The sequence below is a fragment of the Ananas comosus genome, linkage group 17 (assembly GCF_001540865.1).
Source record: "Ananas comosus cultivar F153 linkage group 17, ASM154086v1, whole genome shotgun sequence".
NCBI classification, from domain to species: Eukaryota; Viridiplantae; Streptophyta; class Magnoliopsida; order Poales; family Bromeliaceae; genus Ananas; species Ananas comosus.
In genome coordinates this window covers 4,474,884-4,500,588 of record NC_033637.1, presented here as the reverse complement: position 1 = coordinate 4,500,588, position 25,705 = coordinate 4,474,884, and the positions used below count along the sequence as shown (strand labels likewise).

Genomic DNA, 25,705 nt, shown 5'->3' with positions numbered 1-25,705 from the left:
TAACTAAATGCATTATATATATTATTATATATAATTAAAATATATATTTTATATATATATATATATATATATATATATATAACCTAATTCGAGCGAGCCCAGTAATACTCAAGCTCGGTTTAAAATAAATTTCGAGTTTTTTTTTTTCCTGTTCAAGCTCAGCTCAGTTAATTTCGAGTCGAGCTCGAGCGAGCTGAATAGCGAGCCGAACACGAGCCGGCTCGCTCATTTGCCAGCCCTATGTAATATGCTGATAGAAATAATGTATTTAAACCTGCTTCAGAAATGCAAACGATCAAGCATGTGAGAACTATGTGCCTAAAGGCCTGTTTGTTCCGCTGGGGCTTTGTTAGAAGTGTTATTTGAGTAGAGCCGTTCAACAAAGCACCAATTTTTTCTTCATTAAATTCCTCCAAATGCAACCTGTTGTAGCAGAAGGAAAAGTTCAAAACTAGAGCTACTTTTCTGGCCTAGAGATTCCCTTTGGGTTTCCTGCCTCAACAGACTTTCGAGCCTTTCTTTTTGTCAACTGTCTGGCTGCTACTTCTAGGAGTAGGGAAGTAATTTCAAAAGCTAGGTCAAAAGGCACATACTTTGATTGCTACTTGTTCTAGAAATGTCACCAACTGCCTGACTTTGTCATTTTACAACTTCCCTATGAATTTTCTAATGTTTTACATTGATTTCCTTTCAGAAAATGGCTTCTTATTCTGTATCAGATGCTGTAGCAACGTACTACCTATACATGACATATGTTCATCCATTTATTTTCTCTCTTGCAACTATAATACCTATGCCGCCGGATGAGGTCTTGAGGAAAGGAAGTGGAACACTTTGTGAAATGCTTCTCATGGTCCAGGTGATTATTAAACTAATTTACTATGTTGATGGCTATCACCCACAAAGGTTGCTAATGTACATTTCTTATATGCCATTGATAGCTCAAGAAGCTCTTTCCTTCTTTTTTTTTCATTCGTTGAAGTTCTTCTATGTTCTACTTGACAAGCTTGGGATCCTGTTCTTTATTTTGTTTGCATAGGCTAATAAATAGTTGAGCTGGCATTCTCAAAGGAGATTTGTTTATACCTTTAGTCTGATATATTAATATGCCTGTCATTTTTTCACTTTAATTTTAATGACAAAAAGTAAAACACATGCCCTTTGTTTAATTTTTCATTTCATGTTCACTGCTTTATGCTCTTATGATTTGTCCCTATTTATGGAACAATATAGCATTATAATATTGAAAGAAAGTACCCACAACACCAGTTTCTGGCTTTTTTATCCTCCTATTTTAGTTGCATTTTTACACCTTTGTACTCACTGTGATGCACTTGTTTAAATTTACAGGCGTATCAGGCAAATGTTATTTGTCCTAACAAGCACCAAGCTGATCCGGAGAAGTTCTATAACAACCGGCTTTTAGAAAGTGAGACATATATTGGGGGCCATGTAGAATGTCTTGAAACTGGCGTCTTTAGATCTGATCTTCCTACAAAATTTCAACTCGATCCATCTGCATACGAGGTTATTTTACCTTGTAGCATTCCCTCATTTTTTCTGGACTTGTTTATTTCCAAGATGTCATGTCAGAAATTTAAACCTCTGCATTAGGCAGACATATTCACACGACCAGAGCCAAATACACCAGCGGGTGAGGGAGTGGGAGATCCCTATCCATGGAATATATAGATACCCCCTCTCACCCGGGATAATTAATGAAATTCCCTGTTAAAGTAAGGGCAAATATATCTAATGTAGAAGATGCAGAATTGTAAACCAACAATAAGGTGAAATTAACATGTATTAATAAGAAAAAGCTCAACATTACGGCATAATATTTTGTCCCTCCCGCTATAGAATTCTGGATATGCCGCTGCATCTTCAAACTAGGGACTAATGGTATCTAGGTTTCACATGCCAGTCTATTAAGCAGCTGTGGTCGGTAACCAGTTAAAATATTTTATTTTTGTAAATTATATGTAATGACTATTTTTGGCTAGGTCAATCCTTATTAGGCACATTTGTATGGCAGTAATTAGTAGTGATTGGGCATATATAATTAGCGAAAAGCTAGTTAGCTTTCTCTGCTTGTCTGGTTGCTGACTTGCTTGCTCCTCTACTCTATTTGTCTATATAACACATCATAGTTGGATTTTACCTTCGTATTTGTCAAAGTTTCAATCCTGTCTTTATTTTGCTACCTCTAAGCTCCCATCCTCTCTTTGTTTTGCTCCATGTCATCCTGTCTTTGTTTTGCTCCATGTCCTTTCTGCACTGCACTTCCCTTGAAGTATGTTCCATTTCTTTCCGGTATCATTGAGTTCTCAGATGTGAACAAAAAATACTTGGCAGAGGCAACAATTAAGATTAAAGAAACTTCGTTACATCAGCCACAAAATTTAGCATTGTGGTGTACTCGTATCACCTCATTGGCTTCCACATTGGCATCCTTTATCCATAGCTTTACATATAATGAAGGTTATCATTTGGCAAACGTCATAACGTCTCCTAAATAGGTAGACATTGTTCATACCTTTCCTTAACGGTTGCATGCTTTGTGCTAGTGTGTGTTTGTGTGTTTCTTTTTGTGTCCACATAACTTCATCTGGCAGCTGATTTTTCTGACATTAATGTATTGCTCTTCTTTCAGCAACTGATCAGCAATCTTGATCGTGATTTGCAATATGCAATAACAGTAGAGGGGAAAATGGATGTTGATTCTATCTTGAACTATGAGGATGTGAAGAATGCCATATTAGATAAGGTGATTTAATAACTGTTATCCCTTCTAAATTCCGTATACGAAAGATCTTAACTTTTTAATCCTGTGACACTTTAACAAGAAGTGAAAAACACAAAGTTTGACTGTACCAAACTTTACTAATATAACTCATTCTACTTCAGATTAAATTACATAAATTCTGCTCTATACAAGTATTTTATTAGTTACAACTTATCCCATCAAGTTTCTGCAGTTCTTAGTATAAATTACAGCGAATCCCATCTAAGTTCTGCAGTTCTTACATCTTAGCTTGATAGAGAGTATTTATCAAACATTGAATTATATTATTTTCTACGTTGAAAAAATAGGTGAAGTACTCTATATATTTAACTTGTTTTACCTACGAAGCAATATTTTGGCTAAGCTGTGTACTTTTTGTTTTATCTGGCAGCTCATGTTATTGCGGGATCATCCAACAAGGGAGGAGCACCCTCTCATTTATCATCTAGATGTTGCTGCTATGTATCCAAACATTATTTTAACGAACAGACTACAGGTATGGCCATGATTTTTTACATGCGTGTCTCTTCCGTTTGGATGGCATCGTTACATCATTCTATATATATATGACTAGGCCTTTTGCTTACACAAACTTCCATGACTTTCAAAAGAAAAGCTATCCAAAAAAACTTGGTAGCTCTCTATTATTATTAATAAATAACTTTGCTTTGATTGGTGCTGTAATGTATAAACTGTCACATTTATTTTCAAATGCGAATCTATGCTGCCCTGCTTTTTTCTCCTATGAGAGACTTTTCTCCATAAATTCAATATATTTTTTTTATTATTAGTTACATCAAGGTTGTATACAGTCCTATTTACTTCGATAACGATGTGTATAAATCTCACCTGTCACTGCAGCCACCATCAATTGTTACAGACGTCGTCTGTACTGCTTGCGATTTTAACCGTCCAGGAAAGAATTGCCTTAGAAAGCTTGAATGGGTTTGGAGGGGGGAGACATACATGGGAAAAAAGAGGTTTACATTTACTGTTTATTTAAACTTCATGGCGAGATAAACTTGCACTTTTCATCGTACTAATTTATTACAATTATCCCTTTCATTTTAGTGATTATTATCACATAAAGAAACAAATTGAGTCAGAGCTAGTAGACAGTGGTAACAGTGAGTCCTTGAAGCCCTTTCTTGACCTCTCAAAATCAGACCAACAGTTGAAGTTGAAGGAACGGTTAAAAAAGTACTGCCAGAAGGTAAGCAAGCACCTACAGTAGAACAGTTTCATCAAAGAGCCTCTTAAGTGCCCTAATAATGATTCAAAACAGGCATATAAAAGGGTTCTTGACAAGCCAATCACAGAACTTAGAGAGGCTGGAATATGCATGCGTGAAAATCCTTTCTATGTGGACACAGTCCGAAGGTTTACCAACTTTTAATTCCCTCTACCTTTTAAAACCCTTATTCTGATCTTGTGCTTTGCATTAAAGTTTAACCTTGTTTTACTGTTGAATTTCAGTTTCCGGGACAGGAGGTATGAGTACAAAGGTCTTAATAAGGTATGGAAGGGAAAATTAGCAGAGGCAAAAGCAAGTGGAAATTCTATAAAGATTCAGGAAGCACAGGTGCTATGATTGTCTCCCTTATTTTGAATATATCAGCGTATGACTATTCTCATTAGATTTCCTAATACCCCTCTTGCAGGATATGGTTGTTCTCTATGATTCTCTACAGCTTGCTCACAAATGCATCTTGAATTCCTTCTATGGATACGTCATGCGCAAGTGAGTTTCATTTGAATGATTTTACTTTTAACCTTACATCTGTTATGCTTGGTGGATAGGTATGTAGGGACTAATAAAGTTTTTACTTTGGCTTTCTAAAGGGGTGCAAGATGGTATTCAATGGAAATGGCTGGGGTTGTAACCTATACGGGTGCGAAGATAATACAAAATGCACGTTTACTCGTTGAGAAGATTGGAAGGCCACTTGAACTAGATACAGATGGCATCTGGTGTGCTCTTCCTGGTTCTTTTCCTGAGAATTTTACCTTTAAAACAAAGTGAGTTCATTATTTATCCCTTAAATATTCCTAATCACTCATCTGAAGGAAGACATTTTATTACATAACACATTTTAATTATTTTGGCTTGTACTAGCGTAAATAGCTTATCTTCTGTTTTGCTGTCTTTCTCTCAGAGATGGATATAGAAAACTCACCATCTCATATCCATGTGTAATGCTTAATGTCGATGTGGCAAGGAACAACACTAATGACCAGTACCAGGTAAAGGAATGACCCAGGAAATGTATTGTTGTGGCCAGTGTGCTTCTATTCTGATTCCTCTCTCTACATTCATGCAGTATCCTCTCATTATATTAGTTAACTGAACCTACCTCACTTATATATTTGTTTCTTGAGCCTCCTGCCAGACACTTAAAGATCCAGTTAATAAGATTTACACTACACACAGTGAATGCTCCATAGAATTTGAAGTTGATGGGCCATACAAGGTAAAATTCTTGCAACAAAAGTTCCTTGGTAAAATTCAGAGTTTTATGCATTTTTCTCGTACATTATTTCCAAACTGTTGTGAACCTTTATGCTAGGCAATGATACTCCCAGCTTCAAAGGAAGAAGGAATTTTAATTAAGAAGAGGTATGCTGTTTTTAATGAAGATGGCACCCTCGCAGAGCTCAAAGGCTTTGAGATCAAACGTAGAGGTGAGCTGAAGCTTATAAAGGTTTTCCAGGTATGTCTTTGTTCTATGTATGTTCACTTCTGTTCTGTATAGAGGTACTGCAAATGTAAAAAACAGTGGTTTCTTGAAAATGACCTATATAATTTACTTTGTTCAATCTGATAATTATTAATGGTAAATAATATAGTTCATTAGAGTTGCACATTCAACAACTAAATCAACTTAAATTTGTGTTAGATAGTGTCGGCGTGCTGGTTTAGACCATAGTGCACTTCCAACTACCTTGTGATCCAATATATCATTCAAGAACTCTGCACTATAATCCAATCACAATGGACTGCAAATCAAATTGTAAACCGCCTGAATGGAATCTGGAACATCTAAAACATACATATTTGAAATTATAATTTTCTGATCCTATTTCCTGGTCATCAAGTAGTCTGAAATATCAATGGTTTAAAAAGAGCTATTGCTCGATGCATAAGAAATTGATGTATTAAACTTGATATTTTTGTTATGTAGCCTTTTAGATGTTTTAGGGCACATCCAATGGTTTACATGAACATGTTAAGGTTCCTGAAGTTAAGATTTACAGGACCTGTCCATGAACGATCAGGTCGAGGCAACACTTTCTCATGTTTGAGGCCTTTTACCCTTTTTTGCTGTTGATATACTTCCATAATGCTGCTCACAAGCTTCAAATAATGAATTTCATAATGCATTTAAATATACTCCTCATTCCTAATCTTCTTTCTAATTAACAGGCAGAGGTTTTTGACAAATTTCTCCATGGGTCGACCTTAGAGGAATGCTATGCGGCTGTGGCATCTGTTGCAAACTGCTGGCTAGATCTTTTGGATGTAAGAAGTCAATTCAGAGCAGCCTTTTTTTTAATAAGTTGGTCAGACAGTCGATTCATGTTATACTAAACATGCTGCTTATCTTTTCGTCAGAATCAAGGAATTGATATCGCCGATGGTGAGTTGCTTGATTACATCTCAGAATCAAGCACAATGAGTAAGTCTTTAGTTGATTATGGAGAGCAAAAGTCATGTGCTGTAACCACAGCAAGGAGGCTTGCTGATTTTCTTGGGGATGCTATGGTGAAAGACAAAGGACTGCATTGCCAATATATTGTTGCTCGAGAGCCACAGGTAAGCCATTCTTTTTTGGTAATTGGACTATATACATCTCTTTGAATGATTAGAATATGTATTTATTTCTACTAACATTTTACCTCTAAACTTTGAAAACTTGCAACATATATCCCTCCCCATCAGTTAGCAACTGATATTTGATCATTTCCTATGCAAATGACTGTCTTAACCTTGCAAGTTTGACCATTTTAATCTTAATTCTTTCTCTTCATTTTCCATCAAATATTGACTATATTTTAAAATGATATAATAGTCGTTTAGCTATAAATGTTCAAGCTTCTGTGCTTAATTGACGGGAAGAAGTTTATTTGTAAACTTTTGAAGTTTCAGGGGATGTATATTATATGTAAACTTTGCTGGGTCAATATGTAGGTCGTAAGATTTTTTGGGATGTATGTCCAAATACCCTTTCTTTTTTGAGCTATTATGAATTTGCAGAGTTGCACCAAATATCTGTTTTATATTTTATTTTTAACTTATTGCTCCAGAGCACTATCTTAGTATATATTGGTCATGGAAGAGAGTACAGTTAACAGCTATCTCTCTTCTCTAGCATTTGTACCATCAGGCCATTAGTTAGTCTGATACGTCTTGCTCTTTTGTATGGATTGGAGAGAGAAACTTTGGTTGATTGATCTAAACAAGTTTATTGAGCATCTTCTTTACCCCATAACATTCAGCTATTAGGATGAAGCTAAAGATCGTGCTACATCACATGGTTATTCATATGATCGTAACAATTGGCTATTTTTATTGCTCCATATTGTTTTTCCTTGACCTTTTCTTTCTGATCATTGGCATATCTATGGATTTGTCCTGTTCATGCACCTACCTAACATATTGATATATTTTGCTTTAAATAGTTTATAGTTGATTTACCTTTTTTCACTAATAATGTCAAGAAGTCTCAAAATTTCACAATAAACTTATGGCAACTGCTAACTTGTCCAGGGCACTCCAGTAAGCGAACGTGCTGTCCCTGTTGCCATATTTGAAACAGATGCTGGTATGATACTATTTTTATTGTGTGTAAAATTGATACTTTATCATTAGTTTAAATTTAGGACCAATCTGATTCATTTTCATTCATTCTGGCTATTCATGTTGCAGAAATTGCAAAGCACTATCTACGAAAATGGTGCAAAATTTCATCAGATGCAGGCATTCGATCTATAATTGATTGGTCCTATTACAAGCAGCGTCTTAGTTCAGCTATTCAGAAGATCATCACAATTCCTGCTGCAATGCAGAAGGTTGAAGCCTAATTATTATCTGCTAGTGTTCTGAACAAGTATTTATTGCCTGCAAGCTTTGCGCCACATCAACCTGTGCACTGCCGGTGATCTACCTTCCATTCTACCTTACACTTTGAATCCAACTATCCAATATTTTTGGAATCAAGGAAAGGCTACTACTAACTCAGTAGTGGGCATTGAAGTAAGAGATGGGATAGAAGGTGGATCACTGGTGATGCATGGGTTGGCAAAGCACACCAGGTGCAGGCTATAGTTTCTACTGTACTGTTTGACTTACTTTCTTATTTTCTAATTAAACCTTAGGTTTCTAACCCTGTTCCTAGAGTGGCCCATCCTGATTGGCTGCACAAGAAGGTCCGTGAGAAAGAGGACCGATTTCGGCAGCGTAAACTTGTTGACATCTTCAGTATCTTGAGCAAAGATGCAGCAATGCAAAACGAGAAAGATCTCGGAGATGTCGAAGACTTAGTCACCTCAAAGGCTCCTTCAAGAAAAGGGCATAGGCCTATAGTTCATAGTTATGAAATAAATAAAGAAAACTATCCAACTAAACAATCTTTTATGGGAGCTGAGCAGCAGCAAAATGGTGCTGCGTGCAGGTCAAATGAACCACTCATGTCGCTGAAGAAAAGCAATGCCTCTGCCGAAGTTATTGACAGAAATATTGATTATCAAGGATGGCTTGATGTTAAAAAGAGAAAATGGAGAGAAACCCGTGAGCAAAAGAAGAGACGCAGGTAGTAATTTGCAGTCTTTTGTTTTATTACAGTAGTTTATAAGCAAAAGTTTTGGACTTGGATGTAATCCTGAAGGGATCAGTTTCATGATCTGGAACATTTTGGCTTGAGTTTTGCATAGATTAGTTTGACAGAACAACACCCTTGTTTTGTTATACACAGGAAACAAAGATGAACAAAAGGCACCTACTTTTTTTCTCGTGGACTATTGAATCAACAATAGTCATCATTTGTTCATTTTGTTGTGACTCATTTTTCTAAAATCAATGTGATTCCTTAAATTTAGGTGTTTATGTGAAAACTCAATCCTTTAGGCATATCTCTGTAGTTCTAGTAATCAGATTATGTTGTTGAACAATGGAGGAGTATTTTTACATATGAGGCCTGTTTAAGGCTTGACGATCTATTGGTTGAGAGAGATGAAGGTACGTCAAGATTTTTGACCCAAAGTGTGTGCCATGCACATGAATGATCATGAATTATATGTGAAATGCATATTAAATGGAACATATATGTATATATATATATATATATAGAGCAAGGCTCCTGTGCTCTCAGGAGCATGGAGGCCTCCGTGCTCCTGAGCCGTTTTCGATGATGGAATTTTCGAATCGACGATCGGCTCCGTTAGACTTGATCTAGGATATTTGAAGTTTCTAGAAAATAATTTTTGCTATTTTTTTATATTATTTACCTAGTGATCGAAAGGATTCAAAATCCATAATTTTTAATGGTTGATATTTGCCGTTTTCAAGTTTAACGGTGTAGAAGTATTCAAATAAGATGAAATTTTGATACAAAATTCTTTATACTATCTACAACAAGATCAATATTTCTGATCGAAAATTTTAGTGCTATATCACCACTTTTATAGGATTTTTATTTTCAGCTGTTAAAATTTATTGATTTTGAATCCTTTCGATTGCTAGGTAAATGATATCGAAAAATCGTAAAAATTATTTTCTAGAAACTTCAAATACGCTAGATCAAGTTTAACGGAGCCGATCGTCGATTCGAAAACTCCATCATCGAAAACGGCTCAGGAGCACGGAGGCCTCCGTGGTCCTGAGAGCACAACAGTCCTTCTCTCTCTCTCTCTCTCTCTCTCTCTATATATATATATATATATTCTTTTCCAGTACTTTCTAAATATTAGTGAATAGGCTCAAATTTCTTTGTTTGCTAATTTTTTAATGTGACAAATTAATTTTCAATTGGGTTGTTAATTGAATTTTTTTTCTTTTTTATGGTTAATCTGACCAAACTCTTACCAACACATTGCCAGCTGAAGTACTCTGTCCCTCTGCTAGAGTTCTTTAGTGCTGCTTGTATGGAATTTGTAAGGCCCCAATTTTCCCATATTGGATGGAACATGTTGTGTGTGGATATATATAGGAGGACTAAGTACTGTGGTACTAATAACTTGGGCTTAGGCATATTGCTCCGGTGGCTTAGGGCAAGAAGTTACTAGTACTAGTGGGCTGGGTGACTGGGTCATCACGGTAATTGTAGCCTTCAGGAAATTGATGTATTTTCTTCTGAGCGAAGATGCTTCTTTACTGTCAAAAAAATATTTAAGCTTCACCCTATTGGGGTCAGATATATTGCTGCTGAGTGCTGATGAAGGGCAGCTGATTGTTTTTTTGCTTCCTTATGTGTAATTATGCACTTTTTTTTTTTTCAGAATAGGTTTTGGTGATTCAAAGTTATCTGCCTCCATGTTCAATCGTACACATGACAAGGGTAGGAATCGTTTTACTTCATTTTTCAAGAGCCATGAGTTGGCTCTTGTTAGATCCCATTGGCAGGTAGATAAATTTTTGAACCAGCTTCTTTTGTAATTTCTTGCCTTAGTTTTGTTATCTTTTTAGGTCTAACATTTGTACAATGATGCTTGATTCGCTCAAATGATTTGTTGGACCAGATAATACAAATTGTTGCAACCCAACAGCCTGGGCTCTTTTTTGCATGGGTTGTTGCAGACGGGTTGATGGTCAAGGTCCCAATGAATGTCCCAAGGGTGTTCTATCTCAACACCAGAGCACCTATTACAGAAGAATTTCCTGGAAGACGTGTTAAAAAGATTCTTCCTCATAGAAAACCTTGTTATAATCTCATTGAGGTTTCATGGTCTTTCAGTTTCTTTAGATTTCAAGAGCAATGAGTTGGATCCATTAGACTGCACTTTTTAATTGACTAAATTGCTATATGTTACATTCTGATGCAGGTAGTAATAAATGAAGATCAATTCAGGGCTGAAAGCAAGAAGCTTGCAGCTCACTTGGCAGACCCGGAAGTTGAGGTAAACAGTTTGTGACAATGTTGAGAAAGCGAGAAGATCAATTCTGGTCTTTTCCTCTGCTAAAAGCCTAAAGCAATGAAGTCTAGTAATTATGTTTCGCATAATAATTCGGTTCCTTTTTTTCTTTATTGGAAGATCCAATTTAGTAGAATCTGCAGCTGTTTTGTGCATATTTCTAGTATATAGCATAATGTGGATATGTTTCCCTATGAAGCATGGATACTTCAAATTTCATGCCGTACCCGTATCGGATATGTATCGGATACCAATACGCACCCGATACGGGCCCGATACGTGTCCGATATAGGAATGAAGTATCCGGCATTTTTAAAAAATAAAAAAATATCGGATACGGCTTAGATACGTCAGGGATACCGGGGGGGGGGNGGATACGGGAGGATGCGGGGGGGGCATGGCCAGATTCTTTTTTGGTCTAAAATGATCGAAACTTAAAATTTTTTTAAAAGCTCACGTCCGAACCTATTGGAAAGAAGGAAAAGAGTGAGAAAAACGTCAATTTCTGTTCAATTTGTCATTTCTTCTATCATTTTGCTCTTGAATGGTAGAAGGCGTTCCCTTTTGTTCTATCTCCACAGTTTTTACTCTCTTTCATCTAATTTGTCAACCTAGCATTAAGCAACAAAGGCTATAAAGAATATGATTTTTTTTTCCTTTTCTATTAAATTGTTAGCATATTTTTTTTATTACTATTTAATAATAGAACTAACAAAACAGACATATATAGTGAATGACTAATTATCTAGTTTGTGCGACTACGTATCTATTGTTATCATTTGATCAAGTTCGATGATAGTTGGTTTGATACTTTTTGAATTATTATTTCATATGATTGATTATTTTTTTTTATGAACAGATGTAAAACAATTATACAAGTTAATGCATATTAGAATATGTTTCTTAATATAGTCCATATATCCTGATTGTTCTCAATATATCATTACATATAATCAACATATATTTAAATATATTTAAAATAATATTTTATTCAAGTATATCCCACATATCGTATTCTAGAAGTTTTAGGAATTGTTGTATCACCGTATCCGTATCGTGTCGTATCCATATCCCTATATCCATATCTGTGCAACATAGATGTTTCCTCTGTTCCTTGGAATTTCAGTTGGCCAAAATGACCAGATACAATAGCACGCTTTTATTTCCCAAAAAAAAGTTTTAAGTGGAAGTGGTAACTGTTGCAGCTAGGCATAACTGCCTTCTTTCTTTAAATAAAGGCGTTCTGAGCATGCTTATGAGAGTTTACATAGAGAGTAATACCCTCATTCAGGTTAAATCCGCCACAAAGGAAGGTAGAAAAGGAGAACTTAATTAGATCTTGAAATGAAAGGTTCGTTAGAGGAATTACTCTTAGTTGGCTAGAGTCAGTGGTAAATTGCTGAACTTTAAGGTGAATTAGTTTACAAGACGGTCAATTTTATTCTTCATATAATGCTTCATTTTTCATTACTTATCACATATTAAATATTAATAGCTGATCAAAAGATTTTCAATTCTCTTCTGGTGCTTTATGAAGCTGAGGATGCAGCCTAGACAACCGGATGTTGTCTAGCAGCATTGATTGTGATTTAGTTATCTAGAATGGTATATATTCTTCTTACTGAGGGCATAGTTTGATTTTATTTTCCTTTTCTTCTAAGTTTCCTATCTAGTCCATGTTCTAATATTTGAATAATGTTGCAGAATTGCAAAGCCTTTCGATATTTTTTTTCATGCTTATGTATTGATCTTGACTCGTTATCGTCTTTCTTATTTGAACCTCTGATTGACTGAATTATGTTTTGAATGTCACAAGGGAATATATGAAACAAAGATATCACTAGAGTTCAATGCAATCCTTCAGATTGGCTGTGTGTGCAAGGTGAAAAAAACTGCAAAAGTCCGAAATGTTCATGATGTATGGAATCTGACTGAGCTGCAGATGAAGACTACAGCTGAATACTCTTATCTGGAACACGCAATTTCCTTTTTCTATCTGTACCACAGGTATGTAATATACTTACACCATGTTTCAAACATATTATGTTGAGGTTTTTAATTCTAAAACCTCAAGCTGTTATGTTTTGATTCTTTATGATTTGGTCCTTATACATGTTCTTCCTGTAATTTGTACTTGCCATATCAACATTATTTCACGATGATAGCCTTTTAGAGACAGAGAATTGTACTACTTGTTGACTCCATTCAGATTCGTCTATGCTTAGGGATGTCCACTGTGTGGCATAACTAAATATAGATATACATAGATGGAGCTTTTGCATATTTCTGCAATTATGCTTGCAAGATCAAATTTCTATACCCTATAAAATTGCAGTGTAGCTTGGAAAAAAATTCCTATTTTAAGTAGGGTACTCATCCTCTTTAGGCAGGAGGGTTTCATAGTATTTTAAAGAGGGGCATTTTTGTAAGCAAAATGATACATTAAATTGAGAGGGGCATGTAAATTTCAGTTTTTATAGTGGATGTATATGTTAATGAATAGTTATTCAGTTTTTGAAGGTCTAGTTTGTGTCTGCAAATGTGCATTTAAGGCACGGGTAGTTACAGTTTGGCAATATTTTTCTTCTCACATCAAGGACATAGGCCCATTAACATAGATATTTATTTGGGTTTCTATTTTCAATCTGGATTCACTGATGTCTTTTCATTTAACCTTCATATTATCCTTTTAAGTAAGATACAAAATTTTCTTTGACACATTTTCCTTTCTGTGTTGTTGCCTAGCTCATCTGATGGAAGGGCTATCTATGTTCTATACTTTCCTGTCACTTTGACAATATATGCCGTTGTTATTAATCCTTTCCAAAATAAAGAATTGTCTTCAGCACTTCTTGAGAAGCAATTCCGTGAAGCTTGCCAGATGATGTCCCTTGAACCTCCACAACGTGGAAATGCTACATTCAAGGTGTAGTAGTTTTTTATTTGATAGAATGGAATTTTTCCTCTATCCTGTCCATTTCTAATTCCTCTTGATGTTCACTGGTATTCAGGTTGAATACTTCAGATTGAATGATGCTGGTATTAAGTTTTTGCAAAAGACTTTAACTGACTACAGGTTTGTCATTGTCATGTTTTTTTCAGTTGCATATTAAACATCAATTACATTAATATTTAAACTACATGACCTGGCCAAAGAATTTTGCCTATAACTAATATTTTATGTGTTCTCTTCCCCTTTATTTGTATTTGTGATCTTTTAGTTGCTTGAAATGTTTTTTTCCTCATCTGTTACATTTTATATGTTTTAGATTTGCTCTTCATCTATTGTATTAGTAAATGTTTTCACCTTTTTCAAATCACTTTCTCAAAAGCTTATTGAACATTCTTTGTAGGCATCAGCATCCTGGACCTGCTATTGGTGTCATAGAATGTCCGAACATTCAAGTTATAACATCAGCGATACGAGCTTTGGATGACTTTCCATATGTTGGCATTCCTTGCAATACTCGGGACAGCAATTATCAGGTATCTTACACCATCCATGATATCCTTTGGGGACCGTGATAAAGGTCACCAAGACCTGCACCTGGACCTAAAACTGAAATACTAATGGTATAATCTTGGACCAATATCTTGCCAGCATGAACTTGGGATCCGAGTCAGGACTTGATTGAGATTGTAGAGTGCTCATCTGGCTGGGAAAAACCGGATGAGCGTAAAGACCAGTTCTTTTTTATTTTGTTAAACTGGGACCTGCATGCAGTTCTGGTTCATGGATTTATAAAAACTTTTCTTTTTCCAGCATGGTGCCAGTTTTTTTTCCTTCGTAAAACTGGTTGATTTGAACCAATTTAAGCATGAATTCGATCTATTCACATCCTTGTATTTCCAAAATAGATTCACTTTTTGTATTTCTTTTTGAAAAATGTTAAGAGAAGGCATAACAAGGACATTTTGCTCATACATAGATAAGAAGCATGGAAACACTATTAGTTTTGTTTGGTGCTGGAAACAGTTAACCAACATCCCTTACCCTTTAAATTTGTTCAGAACTGAAACTGAAAAGCAGGTAAAAGAAAAACCGGTCTGTCAATCAGCACAAGGTTTTCGCGTACTTGTTTAAACTGGTCCAGGATAGAAATTCTTAAACTGCTACAGTTAACTGTACGGTGAATGCCTTATGGGCCCCAAGTGATAACTGTATTGATAGTTAATGATTTCATTTATGCTAGGTTTTCACATTAATTTTTTCTATCTAATTGACTTCCCTTTTAAACTCAGGCTCTTGGCTGGCAAGTCACAGCCGGCAAAACAAGTATGCAAAGGTGTGCTGCATCATCCCAGTGGTTCAATGAACGAATTATGTTGTCTAGATATGCACATGTAAGATTTCTCTCTTCATGGAATCTATGCCATTTATAACAATATGATTTATTCATGTAAAAATAATTCTTGCCCCTCATGCAATAATGAAACAGGTGCCTCTGGGAAACTTTGAACTCGACTGGCTTCTGTATACTGCTGACGTCTTTTTCTCTAGGGCATTAAGAGATCAGCAGCAGGTTGACTCTTCTATTAGTGCAAAGCAACATGCCTTTTGTCTGAGTAATATATTTGAATTTTTAAGAAATTCTGTATATTTGAATTTTTAAGAAATTCTGTTTGTCATGAATAACTAATGGCCAATAGTCAATATCAGTTATAAAGTTGCCAGTGGTTTAGAGGCTGAGTTTATATTAACAGCTTATAAAAGAGAAGGATCCAAATTGTCTCCCTTCTTAACCATTTCGTTAGTGCTACTAAGGTGATTTGAATTTACAGAAATAAGACTTGAAGAATAATCCAAGAAAAGTGTTTTTTCCAGAGTGGTTTACATTTTAGTTGTCCACTATTGTGAGAAAACCTTGAGGAAAGTTTGTGAAAGCCCTAGATTCTGAATAGAGATAAGTAAAAGAGTTGCGAACATGAACAGTGCTTTGTTGCGAGGATTCTGTTGTGCTTTTGGGAGATCTTGCAGGGCCTATGAAATTGGCGACACAATGTTGATGGCTACATTATTGTGTTGGATTTCACCTGAAAGCCTCATATTTATATCATAATCATAAAGTTTCTTTTGCTTGTGTTTTTCATATGCCTTATAAAGCTATATTAGAGTTATTGTTCTCAATTTCATTCAATATGAACCCAGATAACCAAATGGTTAAAGGTTTTGAGTAAGTGGTTGGTGTTGTTTGTTGATGATTGTATCAAAAGTTCTCTTTTTTAGCGAAAGGGCATTAATTCATTCTCTGCTCAACATCACTGGTCTTTCTTGTGCAGATTCTTTGGATATCTGATGATGGCATTCCAGACATAGGAGGCATATATCAGGGAGATACTTGCTTTGCTGATGAAGTAAGCAGCTTCTTTAAGATTGTATTGCTTAAAGATTTTCTTCTAGCAGTTGGTACTGCCCGATCTCTTGTGAGAGTTCTTATGTTCTAACCCAACACAATGTGGTGGTAGTGGCAACAAAAAAAAAAGTGAAAAAAAAGAGGAAAGAAAGAAATTCCTACATATTGTTGCTTTCATTTTACCTTGGTGCATACATTGTTTTACTCATTGGCGATTTCTTGCCTCCTCTTCTCCCTAAAGGTCAACCAACCAGCTCTTACTTATCCCGGGGCCTATAGAAGGGTGGCAGTTGAACTGAAGGTCAGAGCGTCATTCCTCATCCAATATATTTACTTCTCAATTGAGATACTTCCCATACTGTAACGGAACAACATATGCATGTATATTGATGTGCAAAATGCTTGATGTTGTGCAGATACATCACTTGGCTGTTAATGCTCTCTTGAAAAGCAGCCAAGTGGATGAACTAGAAGGCGGAACTCTTTTTGGATATGACCATGACACGCCTCATGCTACTGAAACTGATTTTGACAATGCTAGTTCTTGTGCACCTGCATTTCAAGTACTAAAGCAACTAATACAGAGATGTATCTCAGATGCAGTAACTTCTGGAAATGTGTTTGCTGATGCAATACTTCAGCATCTTTACCGCTGGCTTTGCAGGTGGAAGTTTGCACTTTCGTGCCTTTCCCATTGAGGATTGGATCAATTAATCATTTATATGTTCTTTACATTTCAGCCCACTGTCAAAACTACATGACCCCTCTCTTCATCAAGTTCTGTACAATGTAAGTTCTGTTTTATTGCCAGATTTCTTCTTAATAATATATTGTGCTAGAAAATCTTTTGACCTATTTTGCTTGGCCGGAGTTTTTATAAAATGCTATTTAAGTAGAGCTGTTTGAAGAAGCACTAACAGCTTCTATTTAAAATCTTCTTGACACTTTCTCACCGCAGCTAAAGTAGAAGCTACAAATTTGAGCTCCTTTTGGAGTGCAGGAGCTCATTTAGCTTCTACTGTAGTAAAAGGTCCAGAGTTCTTGTTAGCGAAGCACATGGATTTTGGAAGCTTCTGCTATGTGGAGTAGAGAAGCTATTCCAAAATCCTGGCTAAAAAGCTGCATAATGGTTATTAAAATACAACATACCATTAAGAGCTTAAACTTCTTATAAAAATCAAAAGCTACACGTCGTATTCCTATTTAACTTCTTTCCCTTCTTCATACATGGTTCAAAATTGACAGGTCATGAGAAAGGTGTTCGCTTTACTTCTAGCAGAGCTTCGAAAGTTAGGTGCTACAATTATCTTTGCAAGCTTCTCTAGGATTATTATAGACACAGGGAAGATAGACTTGCCAGCGGCTCATGCTTACTGTGATTGCTTACTGAAAACATTACAAACAAGGTCTGTTGCATAGTTATTACTTGGCAACAACATGAACAGCTTGAAAAATTCAGCTAGACAATGAAGTTGTTTGTCGTTGCTTCTATTTAGGGATCTTTTTGAGTGGATTGAGCTGGAACCTCTGCACTACTGGCATGCATTACTGTTCATGGATCAGGTTAATCAATTCTGTCCTTAGTAAGATTAATCTGATTCTCTATCAACGCAAGCTATTTACCAACTTCTGATAGACGTGATCAAAATAGCTATTCCTGTCATCTGAGTTTTATAGCCAAATGCTGTTTTGTGCTAAGGACAAGGTTTTTGATGTTTCACCCTCATATCTATTACGTACTTGGAGTTTTAATTTTGCAATTTAGTTCTTGAAGTCCCAAAAATAGAAGCCATATATCAACATTATTGTACAGTTTGCTCATATGGTTGTTTCGTTGAGATTGTCCCTAACAGTTTACTCTAATTCTGACACTGGTGTGGCATCTTTTTATCTAGAGTAATGGAAGGATTTGGTTGTTTCGTCTGACAACCTTTAAGGACTAAAATGACGGAATTGAAACTTTTGAATCAAATAAAATATGGGGATTTGAATTTGCAGGGACAAAATTTGTTGTCAACCCTTCTGTTAATGAGAATGTAAGAGATAATGTACTCAAAGTGCCTAAAGTTTGATTCTGCTGAATTTTATACATATGTTTCAGTATAACTACGGAGGAATCCAGGCTAAAACCCCGACTGGTCCTGCTGACAATGTTGCTGATAGATCTCAAGTGGACATTGTTTCTAGCTGGAATATAGCAGAGTATTTGCCCAAAGCCACTCAGGTTAGTTTCCATAGAGAAATGTATACATGTATAGCTAGAAAAATTTGAATGAAGGGGCCTTGGCCTACTCCTGTTTTCTTCCTTTAATTTCCTTTTATCTTGGCGATCTTGCTGCCTCACTCTTCATTTTACTTAATGAAGTGGGTAGCATGCTACCTTTCTCTCAAAAAAAATACTATATATATATATATATGGAGAGAGAGAGAGAGAGAGAGAGAGAGAGTAGGACTGCCTTGCTCTTAGGAGCACAGGCCTCTGTGCTCCTAAGCCTTTTTTGATGATGGAATTTTCGAATTGACGATTGGCTCCATTAGACTTGATCTATTGTATTTGAAGTATCTAGAAAATAAATTTTGGATTTTTTCAATATCATTTAACTAGCGATTGAAAGGGTTCAAAATCAACGGTTGAAAATAAAAATCTCACAAAAAGTGGAGACATAATACTAAAATTTTCGATCAGAGATATTAATCTTGTTGTAGATAGTATAAAGAATTTTCTACCAAAATTTCATCTGATTTAGATACTTTTACACCGTTAAACTTGGAAACAATAGATATCAACCATTAAAAATTATTGATTTTGAACCCTTTCAATCGCTAGGTAAATGATATCGAAAAAATCGCAAAATTTATTTTTAGATGCTTCAAATACGGTAGATCAAGTTTAATGGAGCCGATTGTTAATTAGGAAATTCCATAATCGAAAACGGCTTAGGAGCACAGAAACCTTCGTGCTCCTAAAAGCACAACAACCCTGCTCTCTCTCTTTCTCACCCTCTCATATATATATATATATATATACATAAGAGACAGAGAGTAATGTTACTATACTCTTATTAGTACGGACTACGGAGCTTTCGTACTCATGAGTTGTTTGTGGTGATAGAGTTTTCAAATTGATGATCCATACTGTTAAACATGATCTAGAGCATCCAAAGTTCCTAGAAACCGAATTTCGTAATATTTCAAAATGATAATAAAGTCCATCAAATGGGTACAAAATGAACGGTCAAAATCAAACAACCTCCTAAAAATAGTGTGACGCCCCAACTTCCCAGGGGGTCACCCATTCTAGGATTACTTCTGTCCTAGCACGCTTTACTCTCTTAATCTCTTGAGTCTAACTACCGTCCAAAATGCTTAAGCTTGGTTAAGAGTTTTAGCCCTATTATATCTTATATATAGGACTACCTGGGGTCTCACAAATAGAGAATCAGATCAGGGGTTTTTTTTTAAATTCAACATCGGAGTTATTGATCTTGATCTAAATAGTAAATACAATTTTTTATAAAATATTCAAGTGATTCCGATTTTTCTACACCATTAAACTAGAAATCACCGCACACAAGCCTTTAAAATTGTCAATTTTTTAGGCTTTTTGATTGTAAAGTATATAATGTCAAAAAATAATGAAATTTTATTTTTAAAATGTCTAAATGCTCTCAATTATGTTCAAAAATGTCTAAATGCTCTCAATTATGTTCAAAAATGTCTAAATGCTCTCAATTATGTTTAACGGTATGGATTGTCGATTCGGAAATTCTATCAACGAAAACGACTTATGAGTACGAAGGTGATCGTACTCATAATAGTATAGTAGTCAGACTCTATGTGTGTGTGTATAGAGTAGGACTAGTGCGCTATCTCCTAACAAGTTTTTGATGATGGAACTTTCGAATCGACGATCGGTTCCGTTAGACTTGATCTAGCATATTAAAAAAAGTATCTAGAAAATAAATTGTGGTTTTTCGATATCATTTACCTAGTGATCGAAAAGGTTTAAAATCAACAATTTTTAATGGTTGATGTGTGCCGTTTACATGTTTAGCGGTGTAGAAGTATTTAAATCATATGAAATTTTGATAAAAATTTTTTTATACTATCTACATTGAGATCAATATTTTCAATCGAAAATTTTAGTGCTACATCATAACTTTTTTGTAAGATTTTTACTTTTAGCCGTCTATTTTTAGTCCTTTCAATCACTAGGTCAATAATATCGAAAAACCATAAAATTTATTTTTTAGATACTTTAAATATGCTAGATTAAGTCTAGCGGAGCCAATCGTCGATTCGGAAGTTCCATCATCGAAAATGGCTTAGGAGCACGGAGGTTTCCATGCTCTTAATAGCACACTAGTCCTATTATATATATATAAAAAGCACACTAGTCCTATTATATATATATAGAGAGAGAGAGAGAGTCCGGCTGGGGTGCTTTTAATAGCATCAAGCACTTGATGCTACTAACTTTTCCACCGTTAGATTTATCCCTTTGACCATATCCATCCGTTAGATCATACTATTCAACCAACCACCCACTCAACCCTAGGGGACCACTATCATCCTAACCACACACTCTATCTAAGGGCCGAAAAACTAACAGCACCAATTCCATATATATGTTCCATATATATATATATATATATATATATATATATATATTCGTGACACATATTTTGTCTTACCATTTTATGTAATTCAATTTGAGGGCATGATTTAGCCCNATATATAGACCTAGGCTGGGATACTATTAATAGCACCAATGACTTGGTGCTATTAAGTTTTCCGCCCTTGGATTAAAAAATGTGCGGTTAGGATGATGTGGGCCCTTTAGGGTTGAATAGGTGGTTGGTTGAATAGTATAATCGAACGGATGAAAATGATAAAAAAGATAAATCTAACGGAAGAAAACTTGATAGCACCAAATGCTTCGTGCTATCGATAGTACCGGCTAGGGTATTATCGATAGCACCAAGAGTTTTCCACCGTTAGATTTAACCCTTTGATTATTTTTACCCGTTAGATTATATTATTCAACCAACTACTCTCTTAACCTTAGGGGGTCCATATTATCCTAACCATCCGTTTTTCAATTTAAGGGCTAAAAAATCAATAGCACCAATAGCTTGGTGCCATTGATAGTATTCCAGCCTAGTTCTATATATATATATATATGGAATTGGTGCTATTAGAAGCATTCCGGCCTAATTTTATATATTTATATATATGTGCGTGTGTGTGCGTGCGTGTGTGTGTGTATTTGCACGCAGACAGATATCATGCGCTCACACAGGTTGGAGCATGTTTATACGTATATATCCCTAGAAAATCTGAACTGTCATGTACGCCCTTTATAAACTCAAAATCTTATACATACTTTGTGCTGAACAAAAGAGCTCTTTAATTTTTACTCGTCTTAAATGATAATCCAAAGTAAATACATTTTGAATGCCAAGCAGGATCATTTTGTCTTGATTGTATCCGAATTCTTGTATATCCCTTGGAAATTCTTAGACGAACAAGTTGCCGCTCGGACCACTTTAATTGATGGCAGCAGTTGTACTCCATCAATCACTGTTACAGCTGCTGAGACTCTTGAAGCTTCTGTCACGGGATATCTTAAAGACCAGGTAATAGCATAAAAAATAACTGATATCATATGAAAGTTGACTTGCGTATCGTCCTACTCAGACCTAGCCAGCACCGCCATGTTTTCACTTCATCAAAAGCACTTTTGTTGGCAATGCAGATCAGCAATTACTTTACCGAGAAGCTTCTCAGGATTGTATGTGATATACTTCACCACTTCAAGGGAAAGAACAAAATGGAGGGCGATGAAACTTCAAATCCTGGTTCATCTAAACCGCTCGATTCCCAAGTACATAAAGGAGATGCTGCACTAGAGTTTATCAAGCACGTTTGTGCTGTTCTTGCTCTCGACCAGAATGTACAACATGATATTCTGGTATATCCCATATCTAACTTATCTCAAAAGTCAAAACTAGAATAACGGACTTGTGATTGCAAAAATAATCAAATAATAGGGAATTTCTTTTGGATGCGTCTGAATCTATGAGCCAATAACACATTGAGACCCCCCCCCCCTCCNCATTGAGATTATTTATTTATGTTTCTATTCCCCCCCGCTTTCACAATGGAATATAGGAACTAGATATAAGCAGATTCGTTTATCCAAACCTGATGCATATTTCCAATGCAATTTGAAAAACACTTCCGATTAAAATAGTCCTATTGATAACAGTGAGTCTTCGTAAACATGGGGCATTCCAGGTAGAGATGCTTTCTGTTGGTAATGATTTAGAGCATTCAGTACACTAGTACATGTATGCTGTTTACAGGGCTAGTCACAAATCAGGAGGAAAATTCTGAATTTTAATTTCTTTATTTGTTTTTTTGATGTGAATTTTAAATGGTAGAACACTTGTAGCTTTTATATTTCTTAATTTGGAAACTCTCTTGTAAATTACTAATGATCCTCTTTCCATGCGCCATGACGAAATCCTGACTGTAAACCCTCATCATGTTCACATCCCCACGCCTAGTTATGTTCGTTTGAAATTTGTCGCTTTCTATTGAGACCCATGATTTATAAAATTCTTTTTCATTACTGATTTAGCTTTTGGATGCGTAATTTCAATGTTGGTCATGGACGGCTAATTATATTTATCTCCTCTCTGACAGAGGATGAGGAAGAATCTGTTGAAATTGGTTCGGGTGAAAGAGTTTGCTCCAGAAGCACAGTTTCGTGACCCCTGCCCATCATTCACTCTTCCCAATGTGATTTGTAGGTATGCAACTAAAAATCACTGTACTACTTAATTGTTAGCTGAATCTTACTACTGCAATTCTCTGGAAAAGTTTTATTTTGGAGAAACATTAGTTTATTGCTTGTTAAGAAAAAAGTGCAGCAATGCTACTGAAACTTTTTGCAAAGTTTCAATCCCTCAACCTTTCAATTTTAACAAATGTGGATATCTTATTTTGTTCTCTTCATTTTGACCATAAATCAGAGATTCTGATGCCTACTTAATTATCATCTATCCACCAAACAATCAACTGCTAGGCTCCGCCATTTAGAACTTAATTTCGACATAGTGCAAAGGATATATACCTTCATTTTAACAAAAGAAATTTAAGAGGCCACGGACCCAACAACGAGAATTGAAAGGTTGAGGACCAAATTGCATATCCTATAAAAGGTCAAGGACAACTCTACCCTTATCATTTCTCCTATTTTGAGCCACCCTTGTACACAGTTATTGCAACGACTGTCGCGACCTCGATCTCTGCCGTGACCCGACTCTGCTAGATCAGGAGTGGCGGTGTGCGGTCCCGCAATGCGGGCAACCGTACGACCGCGAGCAGATGGAGAACACGCTCCTCCAGATAGTTCGCCAGAGAGAGCGGCTTTACCACCTTCAGGACCTGGTCTGCGTCCGTTGCAGGCAGGTCAAGGCGGCGCACTTGGCAGACCAGTGTGTGTGCGGTGGCTCCTTCAGATGTACGGAGGATGCTTTTGAGTTCCTCAACAAAATGCGGGTCTTTTTGAATGTTGCGAACCACCAAGGGTTCCGCCTGCTGCAAGACTGCACATCATGGATTTTAGAAGTCAGATGATTTATTCATTTATTTATTCTTTGTGGGCCACGTGAATCAGAATGTTGTGGCCGACCAAGAAAAAACGTATCAGATTTCTAACACTAACTGAAGAAACAGAAATTATCAAATTGAACATTTTGGCTTTTGTATGTAATCCCATTCCTATTGAGAATTATTGCAGGCCTTAGGTTTCCATGCAATAATGTGTTATATACGTGTAATTATAATAATGCTATTACGTGTAAGCAAATATAATGCATGGGAATCAGTTTCAAGCTTTAGAAAGGCAAGTTTGTAGATGATGTGCTAATTTTTCTGATGTTAATATTAGTAATCATGGTATAGTTATTCCTGAGCCCAGTCAAGTAGACTAGGCCGGAAAATACTGGTTAATTGCTAGAGAATGTAGCTAGAATGAGTAAAATGTTCAAACTAAGGATACGAGTATCTAGATCGACAATAAGATCTGCAGGTCAATTACTTAAGCTTTGATCCTTGAGAAGCTAAAAAGGTATACTCTGTGTGACAAATGGCAAAAATCTTGGGCGTTGTTGCTTAAACTAAGATAACCTAACATCCAATAATCTATTTAGATATAATTTCCAGAAAGAAAATCCACCCAAAAGTCTAGGGCAACTCTTCTGTGGATGAATAACGGCCATGAATATTCCAGCATAATTCACGGCAAAATGTCAGTACAGCAAAGATCAATAAAATTGAAGCCTGAGGTAATATCATAAAGAGGAATAAGCCATTCATTTCAAGCAAAGGATGTAAAATAGGCGGGGCAGCCCGTGGGCTGGCCAGCCCGGCAGGAGCTTGGGCTGGGCCAAGGCACGGCAGGAGTCCTGTAGCACACGTGCCCGCACGGCCTGGCTTGATACATCGGGCCGTGTTGGGCCGCCTCCTGATGGCACGTTGGCTCAACACGAGACGGCCCTAAGGGGAGGCCTCGGCCCGGCCCTTGAGAGTTGGGGACACCTAGGGGTGTATCCGGTCCGGCATGACTCACATTAATTGGTTCGAAACGGGTTAGGGGTTGTCCCAGCCGAGTCCAGTTTTAAATTCGGGTCGAGTCGTGTCGGGCCGAAGCTAACAACCCTTTGACCCAGAACTGCCTTCTGGCCGAAAAGGCACGGACAATGCCGAGCTGGGCCGTGCTCCGAGTCAGCAGCCCCTTAAATTTTATTTTTTTTTAAATTTTTTTTAAAAATAAAAATAATAAATTATTTCTATTTAAATTAGTATATTGATAAAAAAAAATTTAAAATATATAAAAATAATTATAACAAAATTTAATTTTTATAAAAAATATGTTATTTTTTTTTTTAAAAAAAAAGGTTGAGTTTTTGGTCCAGTGGACCAAAATAGTTTGGTCCATTGGACCAAAAAGTACTCCCAAAGTCTGCCTCTCCAGACATTGGGAGGAGAGCTCCTGGGGACAAGGGCCGAGCCGTTCTCCTCAGGAGCTCAGACCCCTCGGCCCAAGGGCAAGATGCCCTGGGCCGTGGGGTCTGGGCCGTTATGGCCTGGCTAACTCGGTTCAAGCCCTCGGCCCGACTCAGGCCCGTAACAGGTCGGGCCCCTGGGCCCTAAGAGACTGGCCCTGCACGACCCTAAAGTTTGGGTCGGGCCGGGCAGGCACAGGTGCGAGTGCTATAGCCCGACTCAAAGCCGTGCCGGCCGGGACGGCCCGTTTTACGGTCCTTAGGCGACACCCCAACTCCCAAAGCATTGGTGGTGCTTTGGGAGCCAGGCCTCCCGCCACCCTCTCCAAGATATTCTCCAACAGTCAAATCTTTGACTGTTG

At 36.6% G+C, this 25,705-nt stretch overlaps 1 protein-coding gene across 2 annotated transcripts in view; it reads left to right on the top strand.

Moving 5' to 3' along the window:
- LOC109722720 (DNA polymerase epsilon catalytic subunit A-like) overlaps positions 1–24,175 on the top strand; it is a 28,984-nt gene extending 4,809 nt beyond the window's left edge. For both annotated transcript variants that reach the window (XM_020250836.1, XM_020250837.1), the window contains 38 exons: positions 695–859; positions 1,351–1,527; positions 2,654–2,767; positions 3,177–3,281; positions 3,647–3,765; positions 3,857–3,998; positions 4,071–4,165; positions 4,262–4,367; positions 4,447–4,526; positions 4,628–4,804; positions 4,942–5,029; positions 5,176–5,256; positions 5,353–5,496; positions 6,210–6,305; positions 6,399–6,599; positions 7,554–7,608; positions 7,713–7,855; positions 8,162–8,595; positions 10,280–10,403; positions 10,520–10,717; positions 10,823–10,897; positions 12,729–12,919; positions 13,658–13,838; positions 13,924–13,988; positions 14,266–14,398; positions 15,155–15,256; positions 15,352–15,435; positions 16,193–16,267; positions 16,508–16,567; positions 16,683–16,930; positions 17,007–17,055; positions 17,512–17,672; positions 17,763–17,829; positions 18,368–18,490; positions 21,735–21,905; positions 22,025–22,240; positions 22,978–23,084; positions 23,553–24,175. In XM_020250836.1, the coding sequence (XP_020106425.1) occupies positions 695–859; positions 1,351–1,527; positions 2,654–2,767; positions 3,177–3,281; positions 3,647–3,765; positions 3,857–3,998; positions 4,071–4,165; positions 4,262–4,367; positions 4,447–4,526; positions 4,628–4,804; positions 4,942–5,029; positions 5,176–5,256; positions 5,353–5,496; positions 6,210–6,305; positions 6,399–6,599; positions 7,554–7,608; positions 7,713–7,855; positions 8,162–8,595; positions 10,280–10,403; positions 10,520–10,717; positions 10,823–10,897; positions 12,729–12,919; positions 13,658–13,838; positions 13,924–13,988; positions 14,266–14,398; positions 15,155–15,256; positions 15,352–15,435; positions 16,193–16,267; positions 16,508–16,567; positions 16,683–16,930; positions 17,007–17,055; positions 17,512–17,672; positions 17,763–17,829; positions 18,368–18,490; positions 21,735–21,905; positions 22,025–22,240; positions 22,978–23,084; positions 23,553–23,913 (5,313 nt within the window). In that variant the 3' untranslated portion in view covers positions 23,914–24,175. The remainder of the gene's footprint in view (positions 1–694; positions 860–1,350; positions 1,528–2,653; positions 2,768–3,176; positions 3,282–3,646; positions 3,766–3,856; positions 3,999–4,070; positions 4,166–4,261; positions 4,368–4,446; positions 4,527–4,627; positions 4,805–4,941; positions 5,030–5,175; positions 5,257–5,352; positions 5,497–6,209; positions 6,306–6,398; positions 6,600–7,553; positions 7,609–7,712; positions 7,856–8,161; positions 8,596–10,279; positions 10,404–10,519; positions 10,718–10,822; positions 10,898–12,728; positions 12,920–13,657; positions 13,839–13,923; positions 13,989–14,265; positions 14,399–15,154; positions 15,257–15,351; positions 15,436–16,192; positions 16,268–16,507; positions 16,568–16,682; positions 16,931–17,006; positions 17,056–17,511; positions 17,673–17,762; positions 17,830–18,367; positions 18,491–21,734; positions 21,906–22,024; positions 22,241–22,977; positions 23,085–23,552) is intronic.